This window comes from Gavialis gangeticus, unplaced genomic scaffold, assembly GCF_001723915.1.
Source record: "Gavialis gangeticus isolate Ggan-Ray unplaced genomic scaffold, GavGan_comp1, whole genome shotgun sequence".
NCBI classification, from domain to species: Eukaryota; Metazoa; Chordata; order Crocodylia; family Gavialidae; genus Gavialis; species Gavialis gangeticus.
Genome location: NW_017729022.1, coordinates 41,752,776 through 41,777,672, shown reverse-complemented (window position 1 = coordinate 41,777,672; position 24,897 = coordinate 41,752,776). Strand labels below are relative to the sequence as shown.

At 37.9% G+C, this 24,897-nt stretch overlaps 1 protein-coding gene across 1 annotated transcript in view; it reads right to left on the bottom strand.

The window, feature by feature from the left end:
- The window catches only part of LRRIQ1 (leucine rich repeats and IQ motif containing 1), a 220,636-nt gene that overhangs the window by 161,250 nt on the left and 34,489 nt on the right, over positions 1-24,897 (bottom strand). Inside the window, exons 11-15 of the mRNA XM_019514814.1 lie at positions 19,641-19,834; positions 18,793-18,920; positions 12,694-12,767; positions 10,889-10,982; positions 2,097-2,273 (exon numbers count right to left, since the gene is read on the bottom strand). Of these exons, the coding sequence (XP_019370359.1) occupies positions 2,097-2,273; positions 10,889-10,982; positions 12,694-12,767; positions 18,793-18,920; positions 19,641-19,834 (667 nt within the window). The remainder of the gene's footprint in view (positions 1-2,096; positions 2,274-10,888; positions 10,983-12,693; positions 12,768-18,792; positions 18,921-19,640; positions 19,835-24,897) is intronic.

Sequence of the window (24,897 nt, the reverse complement as noted above, 5' to 3'; positions counted from 1 at the left end):
AGAAGGGCACACTGCTGGCTCATATTCAGCTTATTTTCCACTGTAACCCCTAGGTCCTTTATGCAGAGCTGCTGCCCAGACAGTCAGCTCCCAGCCTGTACCGGTACATGGGATTGTTCCGTCCCAAGTGCAGGACTTTGCACTTGTTCTTTTTGAACCTCATGAGCTTTCTTTCAGCCCAATCCTCCAATCTGTCTAGGTCACTCTGAATCCTAGCCCTACCCTCCAGCATATCTACTACTCCCAGCAGCTTGGTGTCATTTGCAAACTTGCTGACAGCACACTCTATGCCATCTTCCAAGTTGTTGAAGACACTGAACAAAACAGGCCCCAGGACTGCCCTCTAAGGCACTCCACTTGATACTGGCTGCCAGCTAGACATTGAGCCATTGATTACTACTCTCTGAGCCTGATGCTCCAGCCAGTTTTCTGTCCACCTTAACAGTCCATTTATCCAGCCCATACTTCCTTAGCTTGCCTGCAATAACATTGCGGGAAACTGTATTAAAAGCCTCGCTAAAATCAAAGTATACCACATCCACCAGTTTCCCTGCATCTATAGAGCCAGTCATCTCATCATAGAAGACAATCGGGTTGGTCAGGCATGACTTACCCCTGGTGAATCCATGATGACTGTTCCTAATCAACTTTTCCTCCTCCAAGTGCTTAGAAATAGATTCCTTGAGGAACTGCTCTATGATTTTTCCAGGGACCGTGGTGAGGCTGACTGGTCTGTAGTTCCCTGGATCCTCCTTTTCCCCTTTCTTAAATATAGGTATTATGTTTGCCCTTTTCCAATCATCTGGGACCTCTCCTGTTTGGCATGATTTTTCAAATATGATGGCCAATGACTTTGCAATCATATCACCCAACTCAGTCAGCACCCTTAGGTACATTCCACCCGGTCCCATGGACTTTTACACACCCAGCTTTTCTAAGCAGTCCCTAACCTGTTCTTTCATCACTGAGGGCTGCTCATGTCCTCCCCAAACTGTGCTGCCTGGTGCAGTAGTCTGGGAGCTGACCTTGCCTTTGAAGACTGAGGTAAAAAAGGCTTTGAGAACTTTAGCCTTTCCTGAGTCCTCTGCCACAAGGTTCAGTAAGGGACCCACAGTTTTCTGATCCTCCTCTTGCTACCAACATACTTGTGGAAACCCTTCTTGTTACCCTTCACATTCCTTGCTAGCTGCAACTCTTACTATGCTTTGGCCTTCCTGACTTCAACCCTGCATGCCCGAGCAATGGGTTTATATTCTTCCCTAGTTATATGTCCAGGTTTCCACTTCTCATAAGCCTCCTTTTTGTGATTTAGTTTACTAAAGAGTTCCCTGCTAAGCCAAGCTGGTCTTCTACCATACTTGCTAGTCTCCTGTGCACTAGAATTGTTCCTGTACAGCCAGCTCTCCTGGACTCTTCTCCCTCCCATGAGTTCCCTGAGTGAGTCAAAGTCTATTTCTCAAGTCCAGGGTCCTTACTCTGTTGCTCTCCATTCTTCCTTTTCTCGGGATCCTAAACTCTATCATCTTGTGGTCACTGCTACCCAAGTTGCCATACACTATACTACATTCCCCACCAATTCTCCCATGCTTGTGAGCAGCAGTGAGATTCAAGGACTTAAAGAAGGGGGAAGGTTGGGAATTGAGGGGTAGAGGATTGAGCCACCTATGCAGCAGCAGTCACTGCTTCTGTAACTGCCCACCATCCTTTATAAAACTGGATCCACCACGATATATCAACCAAGAAGAAGCAAAATGGAAAGACATATTCAAAATGGCAAAGGTTCTCCAGTGAAAGTCAGAAAGCAGAAAGAATATGTTTCTACAACACCCTGATGATCTAAAGAAATGAGAATGAATGAAGTCAACAAAGGCCATATCCAAGTTTTCTACCCAACATTTGTGAAGAGTTAACAACAATATTCCTGTAGAAAAACTCGGTAGAAGTCTATAAATTTGGATACTGTTAACAAGCACAAGAATAATGCTTTGCTTCGAGATAAATGTTTTGAATAGTATTCCTAATATAGCTTTTTATCTTAACACATAAATAAAGCTTTTCTTTTATATTATTCCTATAAACAGCTTGTAAATACATACCCTAGTGCAGTGGATTTCTTTTTTAATACACCAATTTCTTGAATCTGGGCTTGACAAAATGCCAGAAAACTTTGTGATCCTGACTCCTTAATTCTTTCAGTTGTGCGCTGCATACAAGAATTCAGGTTTTCACCATTAAGAAATCGCAAATTAGGAAGTATTTTAAGTATGGAACACCTTTTAAAAGAGAAAAGAACAAGTCATCATTAGCTTTACAGAAAACGTTAATTAAAAGCTCCCTAACACACTGTATTTTACAATACATGTTTTAGCTACCTTATCAGCACAATTTATGAAGAGATTGAGTTTTGCATATATAACTTTAAAAAAAAGTTTGATACACATGAAACATTTATATAAAATACAAAATAAGCATTTCATATTTCCCATTCTTATTATCTTACAAACTAAAACTTTTTAAACATCCCTAGCACTAGGTAGGAGAGGACCTGTTCGCTTCTCTGAGCAGGAAAACTGGGGCACTGGGGTTGAAGGTGGGGAAGAGAACAAACGCGCAGAAGAGCAAACAGCCGCTTCCTACCCAGTACCAAGAATTTCTGCCTAAGGCACCCAGCAGCTTCCAAGCCCAGGAATAAGCCTCTTGCCTGCCTGCTTCCCTGCTCCAATCATGCTGCTCTCTGCCTTCAATAAGGAGAAATAAAGGCAAGCCAAGAACATCTCAGCCCAGCGAAGTGGGGAGGGGCATGAGTTGGATGTGGGCTTTTCAGCAACCATCAGAGACCTTAGTGGGAGCTAGGCTTCTGCTGTTGTAATTGGTGGGAGCAAGGCTTCTGCTGTTGCAATTAAACCCGGCCCTAAACCTGTCCCCTCAGCCAATCGGGGGAATGGAGGAGGGAGGGGCAAAAATGGTGGCCTCTGCCATAATCAGACCATGATAGTAGCAAGCTGGGCCCTAATTATGACCATTTAATATAAAATTAAAACTGCCCATATTTAACTTACACATTTGATGACAACCTCAAATGTAACTCAGATTATAAAATGAAAATGACAATTGACCTCCTTCATTTGTATGATAAATCCTAGTGCCATTTGCTCCTTTGTTTTATGAGAATTTACGGACTGATCTTGCCTGTTGTAATCACTGGGATCAAGCTTTTCTTTCACATACACTCAGAACTCCCATTAGCATCAATAAAACAGAACTGGATTTCATTCACACCACTTCTACCTTCTCCCTTCTACCAAGATTTTAGGTAGCTATTGAAGTTTGCTTATTTTAGTTTACCTTTCTAAAAGACCTATTTAATATAAATATTCAAAAGAGTAAAACATTTGCCTCAAGAGACTATAGGATTAGTAATGCCCTTTGTAGAATAAAGTCAGCCATTAAGAAAAGGAGGTCATTCTGGTTAAAGAGGTATTAAGGCTAACATTTCCTTACCAATCTCTTTGCATGGAAGGGATAATCTGCACACTTGTGTATAGTTACTCCCCACGGTCTAAGAGGGAACTTTACTGCAGAGTGAAGTAATTTACACTGGGTAAGACTGGGCATCATGTGGTCACTCCATTTATATACTACAGAGAGTATAATCAGTGTATGTCTGCAATCTAAATCAATATTTCCATTACTTAGACTTAAACAACATAGATCAAAACAGGCCTAACTCTGGCTCCGAGCACCTGCCACTTGTTAAAAGTATATTATATCATTCTTTAAAAACAGGATAGTAAGAGAATTCTCAGATTTATAAAAATAGCATTACTGTACCAAGTTTCAGATCGGACAAGCTTCCTATTATTGGGATACATTTCAAAACATAGATTTGTTAAATTTATTCAACATCATCACTATTTGATGCAGTTATAAAGAGCTCTCTCCTCTTCTGCAAATGTAAAACTGGTCTGAAACAGATTTGAGATAAAATGATAAGTTTTAGATAGACTGGCCTTGAAGATGTAGTGAAGAATTACCAGAACCAGTGCTGAATAATGATACATTAAAAAAGTGCCATATCAAGTTGATTAATGCTGGAAGTAGTGTATCTTAGAGCTTTGGGATCTCAACCCTAGTTTTTCCAGCTGGGCTTCTCTTGGTGAAGGGCTGAGTCAATATTTCATTCAGTGAAAACTTCCTGGTGAATATTGTGTCACTTAAGAGGCTCTATTAATCATTACGGCAGTGAAACACATTCCCTCAGGAGGGCTCAGACTGATCCCAGGTTTAATTTTTAAAAAGCTATTTCTTAGTACTTCAGTTTTGTCGGTGTTATCGCTGGCTGGACATGAAAGTAGGAAACCGATTGGGAAACTTTACAACTAATTCCTTTGTTGGTATCAAGGGGTTATGCAAAGTTCATTGGAACCTATTGGCTGAAGTTGTAGTCAATGCTGTATCCAACAAATCCATATTTTATACTACCCCACATTTTAAATCCTTTAGATAAATGAATCTCCTGTCTAATCACAAAATGTCTATTGGGTCAACTGATCTAAAGGGAACTTACCATATCAGTTTTTAAACCTAACTGGAATTCAACAGCTTATTATTTTTTGTTTTGTTTGCCTGAGTTGTGCCCAAACCTGCAACTGGTCCTATGAAAAATCAGGAATTAAAAGTGTATGTATGTACACTTATGTGTTATTGCATTTTGCATAATCTTCAACAATACTTGCATTCACTAACCACAACATGAATAAGTGTTTATTTACAGATATGTCTCCTATTACTGAAATACCTGAAATTCCAAAATTTTGAACCTATGTTCTTTCACTTAATACTAATCAAAAGTTTGCACAAAGATATAATGGCGAAAATCGTGTCAATATTTTCCTCTTACTCAAAAACAGAGGGCAAGGGGAAGCTGAAGGAAGAATCTGAATTTTTCATGCATTTTAAGTGAAACAATTGGGCAAAGAGAAGGTCATGCTAATATTGCAGGGTAAATATAGTGCTTAACTGGTGAACCTATGAAAGTACTGAGGCCCAGGAACAATCAAAGTCAAGGCCACTATACAGAGTTACGCTGTACTGTACTTAGTATGGCTCCTGACCCATAAAAGTAGAGTACATTAGTAGCTACATATTTCTGAGAGTTCAAAGACTGGCCCAGAGGATATTAAAGAAGGAAGCAAATTATGAAAAATTTCAATTTATGGTTTCACAGAAAGGCCTGCCAATGATTTCTGAAACACAAACCACCATTCTACTACTTGAAACCTATAGGCTAACAGCCATGCTCACGTTTTCCTGAAAACAACCCAAAGAGGTAGAGAACACTGAAATTCATGCCAGAAGTGCACTGTGTGGTGGCTCCTTTAATCTTGCAGTTTCCGCCATACACCTCTCCCCACCACTGATTAGCGGAGGGGCCCCATCAGCCCCATTGCTCGCTACTTGCTCCTGATGGCCGGAAGGCAAAAACCGCAGCTTTAAATATGCTGCTCTTTTTGCCTCCCACCCAGTCAGCAGCAAGTGGTGGGACCACTGGGGCCTCTCTGTCAGTCAGCAGCGGGAGGCAAAAACCATGGCATATTTAAAACCACAGTTTTTGCCTCCCTGTCAATCAGGGCAAATGGTGAGTGGTGGGGCCCCTCCACCAATCAGTGTGTGTGTGTCGGGGGGGAGGGGGCAGAAGGGGGCAGGGAGAGGCGGTGGGGCTGCAGGGGAAACTGCAAGATTAAAGAAGCAGCCATGCAGCACACTCCTGGCACAAATTCTGGTGGTCCCTACTTATAGAAATGACTAAATCAGGTCTATACCAGCCACGAATTAGTCACTCTGTGGAGAATGGGTGTATTAACTCTCTGTCTGTGTTCAAGATAAGGTGGGTCATGACAAGGATGCATGTGTCTAATGGATTCAAGAGGACCTAAAAATGCATAAAAAGAGGTCATAAAGGAATTTGGTAGACTGAAGTGATGAAGTCACAATTAGGAAAGCAGGTGCCTGGGAAAATTGGTGGTAAAAAGGTTATACAAAAGAGCCGTGTTCCTGTCATTCAATAGATTATAGAAACATGGAGTCTTGTGTACAGCATAACAAAAGGCTGGTCCCAGGGGTGGCAGTGATGCCCCCTTGTGGCTACCCGGCCCCTGTTCTACCCTGACTTCTAAGCATCCTCCCCTTCTGCTCACCTGCCATGCCTTAAGGTTAACATGTATTTAGGAATGGGAGGCTGCCCCAGGGACCCCTACGCCAGATCTCATCCACTCACTTATTACTTATCACCATAAGGACAATTTCATGGTTCTAAACACTTATCACTTTAAGGATATTCCATCCAGGACAAGCACACACCAACTGCTGAAACTTCCTCAGGCTGATGAAGGGTTTTTGAACCCGAAATCTTGCTTAAAAATTGTTTTCCAACTATTTAAGTTGGTTTAATAAAAGATATCAGATTCACCCAAAGAAGCTTGTCTGCCTATCACTTTAAGGATACTTTCATGGCCTTTTCATCTCCCCTTTTACCCATGCCCAAGCCTTACAGATGTTACCAATCAATTGTTATGAATCAGACTAGTGGGCCCTTGGCTCTGATCCACCTCACTCACTCTCAGCCCATCCCTGGGCCATGGGTTCTCTGGCCCCATCTTGGTTCCAGGCTCTCTAGACCCATCCATCTTGGCCCCTCTCTGGGCCCTGGAGCCCCTTCTCTCTCCCTTACTCCCAAGCATCTATCTGTCTTTTCTCTTCCCTATTTCTGGACTAGCCTTACTCCTAGGCATCTGGCCCTACTCCTAGGCCTCTGGGACCTCTACCTCCCCTTAGTTCCACCCTAAATTACTAGATTACGTCTCACATTTACTACTAATTTTCACAATTACTACTAAATTACTTCTCACATCAGCCTCCAGGGCCAGACTGCCTGCCTACCTCAGGCCCTGGGCTTATACTCTAAGACCAGCCCCCTGCCAGTCAGGTGTCTTCCCTGATTGCTGCTTGAGCTCTTTCTCGAGCCTTCTCTTCTCTTAAAGTGACAGGTGCACTAAGCACCCTCTCACAACAGCATAGTGCTTGTTTTTTTAAGTTCTATGTGAACTTAGAACAGTTTTCACAAAGGTGTGAGAACTGTTTCTAAACAGGTCTTAAACAATCAAAACGTTAGCACTACTGATAGATGGGAAATTATTGAATGAAAATACCTGCTAATTTGTCCTGAAATGTCACTTTCATTGGAATCTTTTAAACTAAATTTAATAAGAATAACAAATGTCCCAATACAGGAGAAAGTCTCTTGAACTGCATTTAAATACAGGCTTAAGCCCATACTTAAAATTTGAGCAACACAAGTCAAAGATTTCTTTCTATAGAAAGAACTGAAAGCACATTACATATGTGAACAAAATAATCTTAAATATATTCCCATGCTCAAAAACTTATTTATGTTTTACAGACAGACACAGAGGCACAGCATAGTTGAAGGAGAAAGCTATAATGGAGCCATGACTATACCATACAACTTATCAGTATTAAAAATACAGACAAGCATATAGGCAGAGTTTCATATACATTTGTATTTGGGAGTTCATTTCTTTTGCAAAAATAAATAATCAAGTACTTAGAAAACAGAATTCATACAAATGAAAAACTACTTTTTAAAGTGTTTCACAGCAATCACTTACTGGAAATATCAAAGAAGTGTTCTTTTGGCAGTTAGACAGGTATTTCAATCATTCAAACAGATGGAACATAGTAAACCTGCCAATTTGAATGTGTACACTATTTCCAAAGGAGAACAGAAATAAAGTAATAGGTATTCTGCAAAATGTCTATTTGAGTGACAAATGTCTGTGCCAGAAGAGCTCAATGCACTCTCTTGTTTTGTGAATGAACTAATAAGAACTGTACTAAAAGGTCTTAGTTTATATGTTAAACTTTATGAACCTATAAAACATTTAAAGACATGTTTTTTAATTTTATTTGGAGATGGAGAAAAATGTTAATTACAGAAGAGAATAAGCTTCAAGTGACTACACGGCCACACTCCAGCAACAAATGAAAAGATGCAGACTTTTACTAAAAACTCAAATATATTAGGCCAAATCCGATGGCCCTCGCTTAAGCACAGCTCCCTTTGATATTAATATGAATTTTGATCAAATAAGAACAGCAGAATTACGTCCATTTTATGCATGCTTTATGAAATTTATTTCCTATCAGTACTATTTGTAGAGGATTACATCTGTGTACATCGCTCTTCTCTTTTATATACTCCTAATATTCTGACATAATTCACAGAGAAGTGTCCTTATCAATTTTTTGAAGGGTGTAGCTAATCCCAAGAATAGTTGCGGGTGAGAGACGTAAACTTTAAGCCAAACTATGGAAAGATAGCTGGTTAGTATCAAGTTCCACCACAATCGCTGGCAGTCACTCTTTGGAGCCAAACACGATATTGCATTGCTCAAGTGATATACTTCCTTTGATCTGTGGTCCAAAGAAAAGATCAGGAATTGAAAGTGAAAGTCAGGCACCCCCAATAAATAGCAGAATCTGAGGACTTCCATGGTTCAGACAAACTACTATGACTGGCTCTTCTATCTAGCAACTAGTTCCAGCTTGTAGCTGGCAGTTACTCAGATGAAGGCAAAAACTGGTTTTTATCATTATCTGATGCTTGTAGCTTCAGAGATTTTGGGGGACATAGAACTAACAAAAGGCTTCCTATTAAATGGGATATTCCTAACTACTTAGCCTTTTCTTGCTAAGAAGCTAATTGGGAAGTTTCCTTGTTCTGTCCGACTAAGCAGCTGCACCTTTAATTGCTAGAAAAGCCAACTCCCTTAGCTTCTCCCAAACATTTAGCTGGTTTTGGTTGGCAGTACATAACTGGGTTATCCTAGCCATGCAACTGGATGCGTAATGGGAGGTGGAGGAGCAGCTCTGTCATGCAGGCACATTAGGCAGAATCAGTGCCTCACCATACTGTGTGTAACAAACACGGAACAGAAAGAGATCAGAATCTAAACTCATCAGAAGAATGGTAGGAGGATGAAGAGGTAAGCAGGATGAGAGGATGGTAACAACACTTTGCAAAGTAGACAGCAGTTTGAATTTACATGTGCTTAGCCATTGTTCACTGAAGGTGCAAACAGAACAGCAGCTCCCTGTTGTAACTCCTGGCATTTCACAGGAAGCACTCTGAGTTACAGTGATAACCCGGATCCAACAGAAGTTTGCTGTTGGGTCCCACGGGTTGGGGAAGCCAGCTGCTGTTTAGAGCAGCTGCAAGCCTGCAGCAACTCTCCCCTGCCAATGCCCCTTCCCCCTTCCAGCCTTGGCACTGTTTTCAGAATGGGGGGGGAAGGGAGCAGAGGGAGCTCATTCTGGGGGTTCCCCAGCAGATGCTGGAGGGTGGGGTGGGTGGATTGGATGGGGGGGGTCCAATCCACCCATGCCACCCTCCAACACTGGATGAAATACCCCAGACCAAACACCCTCCACTCCTTCCCCTGCCCATTCTGAAGACAGCACCTGGGCTGGAAGGTGGCACAGACACAAGTTACTGAACACGCTCCATTTTGCAGCATCTTCACCTGAACCCTCATGCAATAAGGGCCCTTTTAAAGTGTTATGCAGCTGTACACTTCTGTTTGGTCATGACTGTAGAGTGCTTTCAGGGGCCAGATCAGGCAAAAACTCACTTCTGTCTGCGCTTTGAGTTTTCTAGGGGCTTTCTTTTGAGGGTTTAGTTGAGTCCTACCTTTACAATTATTCAAGTGTACAGTAGTATATTATCCACAAAATAGGGAGAATACCAAATTAGCCACAGAGTAGTAAACTGGAAGTCAGCCCTGATTCTGAGGTTAGTAATCAATGCAAGATGTACCATATAAGAAAAAATACAGATGGCAAGCCCTGTACTGCTCTCCCTAATGTCTTACACAGACAGATACTTACACTTCTTTGTTATTTCTAGGAGGGAAGATTAATATTTACTCCCCACAGACTTCCCTATTCATATATAAATATGAGGCATACAGTGAAGTTAGAATCCCTAAAAGGAGTACACTGGATATAGTTTTACAATGAAAATATCCAACTTTAAAATATATATATATGTATCAGTAAACCTTCAGAGATAATATTGTATTGCCATTTACAATGGTATCCCAACCCCTCATGAAGAAATATACATTAGAACAGCATTTTCAGTCCTTGTGGCTGAGTTGAATAATACTGGACATTTATCTTATCAAGTATATTGAGGATACTTTTTTACTCTAAAACTATCTGATATGATATAGGCAGACAAGGTTCCTTGGGTAAATATATCTTTTATTAGACCAACTAAATTATATTCGATTTTCAAAATGTATAGCTGCAGCATCCTCCTAGCATCTTCCTAGCAATTGACTACAATTCTCAGGTTTTTGTTAAAACATTACCTGAATAACTAAGGCCATTTGTACACGACTGCACTGAAAGTGCTTGGTGCTGCAGCACATACATTTGTACAAATAGCAAAATTCATATCAGCACTAAGAAAATGGCAGCGACATGCTTTTGAACTAAAACACAAATGTGTTTTAGTTCAAAAGTACACCGCCACCATTTTCTCAGCACTGATGCGCATTTCGCATTTTATACAAATGCATGTGAGGCAGCGCCAGGTGCCTCAGCTTGCATGCAAAGCAGACTTGATTAATCAAGTCTGTTCCAAAGCACCGGATCTCTGGCACACTGGAACAGACAAATGTATGTGTATAAATGCCCTTAAACATTATGACTTATGCATCATTTGCTGTGTTAGAGCTCTGGTTGAGATAGCCTCTCAAAAAGAATCTAATATACTTCAGGGATTATCAACTGATTTTCTTACCTCCATTTTTTTTCTTGGAGAAGTGGATTTCCATTGAGTGTTAATTCAGTTAGTTCATGGCATCCATTAAACCATGTGCTAACACTACTAAGGTCTATAACATATTAAAAAAGAAAAAAAATATATCAAATTGATTGAGAAATGTTGTGACATTTCATCCAGCTCTAGCATACAGAATGTTAAACAAAACTTAGCAAATATGTACAATCTAAACATTTTTATTCTCAGATTCAGAAGACAACCAAGTATATGAATGAGTTTGACAATACCTGAAATACCTGGATAAATGGGTATTTGATAGAAAACAGTGTGCTATTAAAAGAAAAAATAAGAAATGGGGGGAAAACATCAGAATGTAGGCTGATGATACATTACTTCTTTTCCGGATGTAGGCTTCCTGGGCCTAAAGAGAACCATCACACTAAATTATGACATTTAGGATTACATCTAGAAATTGGATTACATCTAGAAATGTACAAACGCAGACTACTGCTACTATAGGCGATGGCACACAATTCTGCTAGTAGTTTTTGGAATGTTATGTATATGATGCTTTTCACTGTTAGGAAATTTAGCAGTTGATGTACAAGTCCCTTGATTCTTTAGTTGACATATGCAAGCAGGACATAATTAATTATTCATGGATGCATATGACCATTTCACTACCATCGAGATAACCCAGTGTTTGTATGAGATCTTTTTGTGGAAAAAGAACAGTTGTGAAAACTGAAGATAAGCAAGATAAAAGAAATGCTGGCTGAGAAGGGAAAATATTTTGAGGACTTTTCAACCACAGCATATTCTTCTTTCACTGAAGTAAACACACAGTCAGCCAAGTCCTTTCATATTTATTAGTACGTGGAAAAAACAAAGGTGGGGGCAACAATAAAAAAACAAACATGAATGATAATTTTTTTCTGAATTACTCATTGATGTTAAGCCCTCAAGTATCCGCATTCATAATTAAAACCTTCTAGCAATTCTTCTGGCATAGAAGTCTATGTTCCATTCTGGTTTATGGAACAAATTGACCTCCATTACGTACAACTTCATCTGTAGCAAGGCAGGAAATAAATAAATGGGGTACAAAGTCAGCAGCCCTTTGGAAACCCCAACTAGTACTGACTGCCACAGCACATCTAAGCACAAACATGTTCTGTTGCCTAGCATTTTCTAGCCTAAGTACACTTTAAAATACATAAATAAAACAAATCAATCAATAGATAAAACAAGAAATAACAGTCTACTCCAAATACACAATATTTCCCTTGGGACAAGGGAACCATATATGAAGGATGTTAGTTATACCACATACGAACTGCTGAAAGATGCCAAGGGCATTTTTGCACATGCTCCAAGGTGAGGGAGGGCGTTATAAATTATAGTGTCTTGCAGGAGCCGCTCTAATTAAAATATCCATAGCATCTCATATATTCAGTGCCCCGCATTTCAAAATGGTGGTGGGGGTCCTTTAACTAAAGCTTTAGTTAAAGTGCCCCCACCACCACTTTGAAAAGCAGGGATCGTAAGTACACAAGATGCTATAGTACACTGGAGCATTCTTATTACTGTGCTCCAATTAAGTCTGCTTCAACATGTGCTAATCAGAACAGATCATGCTTATAGGCACCCCAAGTTACTACACAAATAAGAGTAATGAGAAAACTTTGGTCATTTTAAGACCATTTATTTATATTTTAACAATTTCAATGACATTTATATTATTATGTTTGTCTATATTCTTTAGGGTTTTTCATAAAAGAATATATAAAATATTTTGGATTAATTTGTTCCTAAAAACTTACCGGACAAGTAGTTGTTGCTGATATCTAGCCTCTCCAAAGAGATACAAGAAAATAGGGGTGTAAGTTCCATCAAACTAAATCAGGAAAAAAAAAATCTTTGTAATTTACTGTTTTTCTCTTGAGACAGTTCCCATTGACATTATAGCTATTCTCACTTATGGGAACTTTAACTTCAGAAATTATTCATTTAGCTATCCAAGGTGCTAGAATTAATTCCTGCAGTTTTCCCCCTTTAGTCTTACAATGTTTTATAACATTTTTTAGTCTTCTACATGGCACTGAGGCTGTGTAGTTTTTACTCTCTTCCCCACCACTCCCCCTCAGTAGTTATGATCTCAACTCTTCTGCCATTTTTTAATTTTTCAGTCAGCTTCTTTTGAGATAGTATGACTAGCGTGCAGCTAGAAAGAGACCCTGATTCTGGGAAAACAGACCACACCCACACACCCACACCCACACCCACACACACACCCACACCCACACACTCTCTCTCTCTCTCTCTCTCCTCTTTTCTTCTCCACTCAGTATTTACTGCAATGCTTCAACTTCAACATATGAACAACAGTAACATTCTTGCAAGCACCCACATGCTCTTTGACATGTCAGCTGCTGCACTGTGGTATACTAGGTCTGTGGTGCCTTTGTCATTTCTCTGGGACAGGACACTGTGTCAGTGATGTGCCAAGTTCAGGGACTGACACAGGATCACTTTTTATGCATGAGTCAGCAGGGGGCTGGACCTGATGATCCTTCAGGGTCCCTTCCAGCCCAATGTTTCTATGAACAGAACTTCCCTTCCAGACTGATTTGGCAAACTATTAGGTCTCCAACGTAAGATGGTTATGGTAAAGACAGCTTTTGTGAAAGTCCAACATATGCCTTAAAAAGGCACTGAATAAAGCCTGAACTTTAGAAAGCATGTACAATGATCATTTTTACTAGGAAAATTAAAAGCACCTTCAGTTGTTTTGCAGTATGATAAGGTTTTATCCAAATATAAACTTATACCAGTCTAACTAAGAATTGTTTTTAAGCCAGTATTTACAAGCCAAAAATATCTGTAAATACTGCTTTTTCTATATTTAAAAAAAAATTAATTTTGTTTATGCTTAAACGTGAAAAAATGAATTAAGCAAAATCGTAATAAACTTCTCTCAGACCAAAATTAGAGCATTGATGCATAAACAGGCACTACTTTAATTAAATCAGTGTAACACCACACATTCAGTTAAATTAGTTCAAATTTTTATATGGATAACTAGAAACTGAAACACTGGTGTTTCATATAGCATAGTAAAAGCAAACCATTGTACTGCAGAGAGCCACATTTTAAAATAGAACTGTGCTTACTTTAACTTGTTATCCAATTACCATATTTTTTTCAAATGGAGTCAGAAAGAACAATGAAACATTAGTCTTGGAAACTAAGAGGAAAATACACTTTGTTAACAGGCTTTTATTAACACTGACATCATCATTTAAACTCATAAGAAAACTGATTTTTCTATTAACATCCAAACAGTGCATCCACTTCTTTTTATATTTTTATAATAAGCACTAATAATGGGTAGTGGCAAAGAGCGCATATTAGAATCAGAAAATCCATGGTACAGACTAGAGACATGTATACTTCAGAAGCAGCAACAGTTGGATGGGGTTTTATGGAATAAAATCCAATTTTAAAAGCTCTGTTTTCTAGCTGAGTAGATGTAATATTTCCTTTTTATACTGTGTTGGTTGCATTGGTATTTGTTGTGCTACAGAGTGGTGAATTGGCAATCATCTTTCGACTACAGCCTTACTTTCATCTGCTGGTAGCTTTACCAGAGTTAAACCAGAGTTTCAGAGTTAAGTCATTCTATAGCTTTCCTTTTACTGACATTCTTTCTTAATTTTTTTTCTCAGAAAATTCAAACCAGAAAGACAAAGGACATTACTGAAAACTTAATACCACTTGACCTTGTCACATTAGCCCTGGGCATAAAAAAGATATAAATTACAAAGAAGACACAAAAGTAAAAGATATTCACAAAAAAAGCAAGCAATAGCTTCCTTTTTCTGCTCCCATTTAATATTGTAGCTGGACTGGACATAGATACCCAGATATACTTCTAGTCAGAAAAACAGATTTAAAAAACTGGAACAGTTGTAGGTATTCTCTAGAGAAAATAAAGACTGAATTTCAGAACATGTACACCAATTACTACAGTTGATGGTCCAAATCCTGCTGTGTCTTCCTTTACACGTGGAAAGTGGCATTGATGTTAATAAGAGGTTAGCAGGATGGAAGATGGCATAACTATGACTTTGAGTAACGTAGTATATCATTTTAAATGAGGTTCCTATATTTTTCCACCTTCTTTATGATTTTGAGAATGTATATATAATCATAATCAAACACAAACACAGTAATTTATTATATTTCTACATTTTCCCACCATGTTCTCTGGCAGACAGTACACATTGGTTCCCTAAGGTCAGACAATCAGAAATAAGCATAGCATAGGTGCAACCACAGTATACTGAAATTGACTGCAATAACCAAACAAACCATCCCTCATTCATAAAAGTGCATTATCCAAGCACTTCCCTTTATGACTGATTAATCTAAATACAACTAGATATTGAAGTTAATTCCCAAATATTTCTGGAAAAGTAATAAAATTCTCCAAAAAAGGCATTTTCTGATGGGTGCTTAATAGAGAGAATAATGCTCATTAATAGGTGTAAAATTTCAGAGGATCTTTTAGCATTTCCATTTTGACTGTTGTACAAAAAATATGCTAATTTGCTACGTGATCAAAAATGTCCAAAAAGAAATCTTGTTTTTTCTTAGGTCACTGGAATTTTTATGATCAACTTCAGCAGGCAGGAGATTATATTTATACCTTAAATGTGACAGGTCTCTTTTTTTTTTAAAACAGAAATTGTCAAAAGAGATCATTTGTCCATTTCAAAGCTGAACAGCAGCTTGATATACTGCATCATAGGTTATTTTAAACTGATAAATACTTTATTTCAGCACCTAAATAGTTTACAGAATACATACGTAGGTATAAATAGACTTTTCTTTTCCTACTGGACTGCTATTTTCAGGATCGTTGTCACCTCAACAGTTAAGGTTATCACAAACATGTAAAGCAAAAACAAAGAACATTTTTCTCCTATTTGGGTGTCTGTGATGCTGTTATCCTATAGCACTCTTGACTAATATATCACATACTAGTAAATTCTTCAGTACTGGGAGCGGGAGCTTTGCAGTTCACTTCTATACTAGTAATTCTTCTGCTCAGCTAAGATCAATGGAAGCTTTGCGATTAACTTTATGAATGGGAAGTTCAAGTCCATAGTGTGCAGGCAAAGCTCTTCAATCATATAAACAGTAGCATTAAAACAATACAAAACAAAGTAGGCTAATGCAGGTATGCAAAAAAAACCACATTCATTTTTCAGATATTTTATGTTTGGATGCATTTGCAACATTTAACTCTATACCAATTCCCTGTTACTAATTCATGGATTTAAAACAGATTTTCATTTTGCTTTGAGGCTCACCTTTGAAAAGTGAGTGCTAGCAGCAATTTTTGGTTTATGATAGGGAGACAATATCTAGACTATCAACATTTTTTTATAAATTAGGTTATGTAGATTGTTTTAAAATCCTGGGCTTCATGTTTAGGGACAGTATAAATTCACAGTCTTACTGATGCAGGGGCTTCCTGCAGTCAGCAAAAAGGAAATGGCACTCAATGTTTTGTTTTTTTTAAGTTACAAAATTGCATCAGCTGCAGGATAAAAGCAAAGACACAGCTTCTCTTTCAACAGCTTTCTCCATTACAATTATTCTATGTAGAACATCCAGTTACTTTCACCATAGCAGACACATATGGAGCTGCTTATGATGTACATAAAGTTAACGTAATAGAGCAGGCTACTGAAATGCTAGGAATTTTGAGGCTTTTAACATGTATTACATGATATCTTGTCCTTTTGCCCCAACAATTTGAGCTAAGGCACTGATACATACAAAGGTGAAATGGGAAGCAGTTCTGGTCTGACTAGTCCTCCATCTATCTGCTTGGGGAGTGCATTAACACACAACACTGCTTCCAAACACGCAGCTCTTCAACCAAACAGCCATTGCAGTACATAATGACAGCAGAACAGGCAAAAGAAGGCACACAGCAAGGAATGAGTCATGTGAGTGAGAAAGTATTTTATCACATATACTCCACACCTTTTCCCCAAAACCAGCTGGGGAAAACAGAGGCATGCATTATTTGCAAGGAAATGAGTTCTCCATGGGTCCAGAAATTTGGCAGCAGGAGTGGACCCAGTCCACCAAATCTGAAACCAAGCACTGACTCTGGGGCTGGACACTGAGTCAGACTTGGCACATGGTTTCAGAGCTGATGCACAGGCCCAGTGCCACTGTGACAGAACAGGCCCTGCCATGTAGTTCCCAGCCCCAGCGTGTAGCTCTCAACCCCAAGCCTCAGTTACTTACCTGTATTCCAAGGTAAGTGTTTTTTTCTCTTTCTTGGGACCTTCCAAAAATATCATATTTATAGGCATGTTACATGCAAGAATATATGGCGTTTGTTGATAGGGTGGATGAATGGGGAAAGAAGGTGACAGCAACAGTGAAGGGAAAAGGAAAAAGAAGAAAAAACAAAACTCAGACTGGGTGTTCTACAAAAAGAAAACTAGCAAAGGAAAAACAAAAATAAAACCCATGAAGTAAAAAGGGGTAAATACTGTCTAGGCAATTTATATATACTTTTACATTTTTATCCGAGTTTCCAAATTAAGTCAGAAAGTATAAAACAAAATCCACTGTCCAACATATAATGCTCATATTAGGGTTAGAAAACCTCTACATAAGCCTCAGAAGTGTGATCAAGATTGAAAAGTAGGATTTGTTACAATGCATTAAAAGTAGGTATGCGCACATTATGACTTATATTGCATACCTAGAAATGGCAGATACAAATATGAAATTGTATACATATTTCTTGCACATGTCAGTAACAGATACAGACATATTAAACTCTACATGGATCTAAATGTATCATAATTTCTTTATGTTTCTCCATAATCATTCCTATTTGGCTTTCATCTGGTTGAAAAGACACAGAAAGCAACATACAAATTCCCCAGCTATAACAGAATGCTGCTGAATGTGATAGATGTCCTAATGGCTCTAGGACTGTCCTATATTCTCTGCGGGTCAATCTGTTTTGCACACGTCTTACAGAAGGACATACACCTACTTATATCTGGTACTTCAGGCCTTGCAAAAAGAAGACAGGTTGTTAATGTAAATCCTTCATAAAATTTATAAAATCATGATAAAAGTTCAGTAAAATAGACCTTCCATTCAGAAACTGTATCACCTTATATCTTTAAAACAATCACTTTGCCATAAGCCTTTTTGCCTCTCTGTATTCATTTTTGTACTAGTAATATACAAAATTATAAACCAAGGTTATTGCTTGGTTTTACATCAACTGAGCCTAACTTATAAGTTTTGTATCTTAATTCTAAATATTCGCTCACCATAGTACGACAGATTGGCTTACAAAGAAGAATAAGACACTTAATTGGAGTTTTAGTATCTGCAGAGATTTGTATTTTTTCCCATTTTTATTTTATTTTATATCTGCAATCAAACAGAACTGTGAAAATGTAAAATGAAAGCAAACAACCCGAAACTTAATTTTCGAAACTGACAGAATGCACGTGTAAAATGATAATTAGTATCTTGATTAATATTCCAGCTATCACTGTGCAATCCAGAAAGACCTGGAGGACTATTAAATTGAGCAAAGGAGCAAAACTAGCCATAGGATATGAAGAAAAACAACAAAGGAATATTAGCAAAATAAATGATATCACTGCTAAAATTGTTACTTTAAAGTTTAGTCTATATATGACCACGGTTATTTTAATGTTTTTCTTAGCTAAATAAGTGCTACACCAATCAACTGGTGTAAGACCTTTACAGAGGACACAGCAGAGCTAGGCTTTATGGCCTTTGAAAGCACTCAGATTCATACTTACATGCTTAAACAGGGGGAAAAAATCTTTCCATTTTACCTGTTTTGTGAAAGAGAGAGGAACTGAAGCAAAGGCAGCCAACACAAAGAAAATCCTTCCATAGTTAAGATACTATTGTCGTCCAAGTACAGCTCTCTTAGCAGAACATGATTTTCCAACCTTGGGAACTAAATATAAATGCGTTATTTATTGAAAATAAAAACTGATTGCACTAATAACAGTAGAATGCTTGCCAGATAATTTTCTTGAATAAATTACTAAGTTTTGGTAAAATGTACTCTGTTAACTTTAATATAAAAATTGCTATGCATATATTGGTATGTAAACATTTAGTATACTTGGCACACAGTATATACATAACAACATCTGAGAAAAAAAATACATATAAATTCATTTTTATTCATGTAGGTTACTTGCTAGCTTTTGACAAAGTATTCCTCAGATTTATATGAGTGTTCTTGCTAAGAAAAGTGACTAAATAACTATACAGTAGGCATCTAGGGGCTGATTTTGAGAATTTTAGCCCCAAAATAATTTGATTTGTAGGCAGTTGTCACCTAAGAAAAATCAGATGATTCAGAATCCTGGAAACATATCCAACAAACGGTTCTTAACGATCATAGTATTTTGTTAAATTTTAAATTAAAAAAATCATGATAACATAAAACAATGTGAAAAATAATTGCTATAGTGGAAAGAATGGAATTTAGTTTACTAAGAGGAGGACTATTAACATAAATAGGATAAAGAAATAACCAGCTCTCACAGCTAGCTCTTGACATCTTTGAAAATGTGGTTCTGAAAGGAAAAATATATATTAGATTTAGGATATAGTACTGGTAATAGAGAAGCACGACGTAAAAACAATAATGATGTGGAATTTTTACCTCACTTAAGTTATTGCCCTGTAACTTCAGAATTTGTAGCATGGCACAATTCTCAATGCCCGCAAGTTGAGTAAGATGATTAAAAGAGCAGTCAATGTGCATGAGTGTAGGTGCATCACAAAGACCTTTTGTGTTTATTATCTGATTGTGATCCACAATGAGTTGCTGAAGATTTTTCAATGACTCTAAGCCACCTTTAACAGAATAAATACATAAAGATTATAATTTAGCCAGAATTAAGACCTAACCGGTTTAAAGCTTCTGCTGAGTATAAAACTTGAATCTGTTAAAATGTCAGGGTTTAGATATTTTTTACACATCAGAAAGAAATGTTCATGTTCTATAAAAGTCTGCAATTATTTTTGAAAACTTTGATTAACAGTTCAGTGCTTCCCATGTGTTTAAAGAATTTTCAAAACAACCTTTTTGTACAATATGCACTATTAACAAACATCTGATCCAATTAACTAAGCAAGAAACTAATAACAGTTTAGTATTCCCTGGGCATATCTCATTGTGAAGTGTTGTAATAGGACATGCTTTATGCAATAAATTATACTTACAATGTTGTTAATCAAGAAGCTACAACATGCTCTAGCATATTTATTCAGGGTCCTTTGGTATTTCTAACATGTTGGCCCCTCTCTTAAAATAATTTCTAAAAGAGGTAGCAGCAGCTACATTAGCAGCTTAATATTACTCCTTCAAAACATTTTTTTATTTATTTTTTTAAGTGACCTGAAGAAGTGAGAATTCATTAGAAAACTATCATCTAAGCACCTGGGATGATAATGAAGACATGCCCCATTTAAAAAAAAACACATGCTGGAAAATAACATATAAGGAAAGTATATGTCTTTATAATTTGCATTGTGTATCAAGCCAACACGCTCTTAAAAATACTCCTAACCACTAATATATTCACAGCAAGGATCATGGCATCACCTCTCTCTTCAGCAGACTACCTGCAGACAGAGAGGAAGCGCATGTGTCAGGGACCAGTCCTCTTAGGGGACCATCCTCTGAACCATTTACTGGCTACAGGAATGAACCTGGGTTCTTTTCCCACAGCTTACAGATCCCAGGAGCTCCAAGAGAGGATTAGGGCCATCCTAATGGAGGTTTTGTGCCTCTTTACTGTCTCTGGGCCCATTTGCTACCTTTTTCCTAGCATTGCGTCTCCCTTGAAGGTGAACAGCCCTTTCTGAAGAGGGAGGTACCATGAAAAATATACTACCGTCTTTTTCTGGTTCTCTTCAGAGGACTAGTTGAAGCAACTCCTCCAAGATCAACATTTCCCCATAAGTTTTTCGTCTTCCCATAAAAGGGTAGGGTGGGGTGATCTATGCAAGGAAGGAACTCTCTTGCAGTTCTTACACCCCAACAATCTGGGCCTTGGAAGCACTGTGCATCCCAACAAGATAGTGGTGCCACAGCCATGGGTGGCTTAGTGTATGGGGAAAGAATAGCAAATAAGAGGAAAGACAAGAGGAAAACCAAAGTAAAACTTAAATGTCATTATTAGCTTTGCATTAAAAACTCATCCAGCACAGAACTTTGAAGCACGCTACTTGGAAATGAAACAGACCTACTGGAACAAATCCATCCACCTGAAAGAATACCAGATATTAAAGTTATAAGAAACTAGATCTAAGCCACATGTTCTGTGCTAGAACCGCCAATCCCAGCTTTAAGATATGAAGTTACTAGCCTTCAATTATCTTAAAAGAATTTCAAACACAGCTTGAACATACTACCCCAGGCTCTCAACTTCTTAAGTCACTGAAAGAGTTTAAAAGGGAACTGGCACCATCTAGTGGACTCAGTGTAACTTAACTTTAAACATAGTACCGGAATTAACAATTTCAAGGACTTCTCCCAACAGTCCTCTCACATTTTTAACGGTGTCTATTCTCTATGTAGCAACATTAACACCCTTAAAAAAGAAGCACTAAATTAAAAGAGTGGCAGAAAATGAAAGGATATGTACAAGGGACCTGGACATGAGTATTAGACAAGTGATGAAACCTGATTATTTCCAGCTCTGCTAGTGCTCTGTTCTGTAAGCCAACGAAGTTACTTCATCTTCATGTACTTGTAATCTTTCCCACCCCTCAATCATCTTGTTTATTTCAACTGTAAGCTTTTTTTATTGTAAATTCAAAGAACTCTCTTTCACTATGCTTTTTCAATGTCTTGAAAAATGGACTCAGTCTATTTGGGGACATGTACATGCTACTGTAATTAAAATATACCAATAAAATAAAATAAATAAATAAGCTGCTTGAATGGCTGTAGTTTAAACCAAATATATCTTCAGTAAACCCAAGCGCCAGGTAAATTTGTTTTCTCACGATTCAAGAACTAGTATTCTCAGTTTTATATAATGATAAGCATTCCATCATGCATAAAATAGCACTAATGGTACAAAAGACAAATGAGAATTATACTTCACATGGTCACTGACATATAGGTGACATATCACGTGTGTTATGCTAGGAGTACACAAGAGTGTTTTGTGACAATATGTGTATGCCTCAAGGAAACACGGAGATCAAAACTTCTCTAAGTGCAGCCCTTCTGACAGAATGCAGCTGCATATAGCTACCACCCCACTAGCCCATAGTATAGCTAGTCCATGGTGCCCCGCTCTTAGCATAACATTTTTTGCTCAGATCAGCAATAGTAATATTCTATTTAAAGCAGGAAGTAAATGAGGCAAGAGACAATGGAAGAGAACAGGGGAGCAGAGGGCACCTGAAAGGAGATAGGAGGATATTTGAAGAAGCTGATACTTGCATTAAATGATTTTTAATAACTTTCTAAGAAAAATTAAGACCAAAACTACCTATAAAAGCCATGGTTCTGCCTTGTTCTTGTTTGCATCAGTAGTATTCTGGAAAAATATTATCCTATGAGCCATGAAAGATTCATAGAAAAAGAAGCATCATAAGCTCTTTATTAACAAGCCTTCATTTAAAATAATGATTTTTTTCAATTAAAATTAGTAAAGTTCACTGGAACAATACACTTTGGCATATTTATGGATTATACAAATGTTTAAACACCCAGTTAGTGAGAATGCTGCATTCAGAGCATACAATCATTGGACAGAATGCACGTTTCTGTCTTCATTTTTTACATATATTTTGCTAACAGCTCCTACCAACTGCCTTTTTTGCCAATTTTTTTATTTTGATGAAAACAAACATCATAGTACATGTGAAGTTCCCTATTAGGAATTATTAGACTGAATTGTTACAACCACAAAAATAAGTAAGCCTTATTTTTAAAGAAAAAAATCCATTGACTAACAGTTTGAAATTGAATGAATTGTGTATAAATTGAAAAAGACAACTACACAGCACTGCAACGTCCCAAGTTGCCAAGGAACATTCTGCAAGATTTATAAGCAGAAGGGGCAAATAACATATTAAAAACACAACTCCATCTTTATGAGATTCCTTAAGATTTCTTACTATCAATGTTATTGTATGAAACAAACTCTACATTATAAGCTTAGTTTAACCAGACCTCCTCACAGCCATTACTGAAAAGAGAAAAGCAGACGCCAAGTGTTTTTTCTCTTGAACATCCATTTTCCCATTCAAACTCATTGCACACTGCTTTCATTGTACATAACAGACATTACAGAAGGCTTTTGCTCTATACAGATACTACATACCTAAGGATCATCAATTAATAATATGTCACCTTCACATTAATCTTGTAAATATTCTGCTCCAGGAAAACCAATGCAAACAAATAATCTCATACAGCACTACTGGCAATAAGAACACAAAGAAGTTCCAGTATTTCTCCTTGCAACCAATCTGTTTCATCAGTTCCCCCTTGGGCTACTGACTTTACTTTCACAGCAAGTGCCAAAAACACCAACATTCACTATTACCGTAGGGCAGTATCCTCAAGTAATATTAATTACATTCAGATACTTTAATATGTAAAATCAACATTCAAACACCTGAAGTACTGGCATTTTAACATAGAATTAAAACTGCATGGGTGGCTATAAAATTACGATGAATTTCTCAAGTTTAAAATTTCCTATTTGCCATTTACTTGTTAATCAGGGAATTAAGGTCCTTATTCTCCATATTTATCTAGTCTTCTGCTTTTTGCCTTTGGCGACACTTTAAAAAAATAAGGTTAAATTAAGGTAGCCTTCTTCAGCTTGGGAGATTCATCAGCGCTATTTGTTTCTATTTAAATAATAATTTAAAAAAATTTAAAAGGCTGAAAACAAGATAAAACAATTAGGGCCCTTCCTTCTGCCTTGGGGACAGATTCTATTACCCTTTCTGCACTTAACTGACACATACCCAGCCATGTAGGTGGGTTTTTGGCACGTACACACATTCAACGATCCATGCTCATGCTGTCTGGATGTCTAAGAAGTGAAGACAGAGGGATAAGGAGGGCTTATAGTAAGCCAGATATATAGTTCAGTCAGATGGCTGCTCCTCTAGACAAGAAAAGGTCATGGGCTCTAGCCCTGCTCCCAGTAGGACAGCTTTCCTATTGTTCTCTATCTGTTCTATCCAACAACTGTTAAATGCAACAGGCAGTAACTCAGACTGAAAAGGACTGCTGGAAAGGGAACTGGATAATGCCTAACCTGTGGCATGGTGGTAGAGCTAGTATGTTAGGAACTTAAAGATGTGGGTTTACACACCTGCTGGATGAGAGAAGCCTACAACCTCAATATCTGGCTACCTGGGCCTGTGATGTAACCTAATAGTTACTGGGGCTAAAGCATGGGGGGAGCTCCTCCTCCTCCTCTTTTTGGAACTTATACCTTAATACATACAAATATAGCTGTGTACCTTCCTGGCCAATTGTTAGCCTACTGCATGTGCAGTAGCAATGTGGATCCACACTACATGGGCGGCAGAAGTGGAAAATGTCAAACTCTACATATGAGATGGGTAAGTGCCATTTAGACATGAAAAGCTTAATAGGATTCCACCCTACAAGCTCTCTCTTGCCAACTGGATAAATTCTCTCTTCTGAAGATAATGAATTCATTCTCCTCAATCCAGAGTAACAGAGTCTATAGTTACATCCAATATACTGCCCTTTGCTTTCAATTTATAATTGATTAAACACTTTGGGTCCTGCTGTATCAGCATGATGATAGTGGCTCTCTAAGATTCAGGATTTCTTCTCCTGTACAATTTTTTCCCCATAGATACAAATTCCTTTTCCTTTGTTTCTTGTTGTTCTCATCTTCTACCCA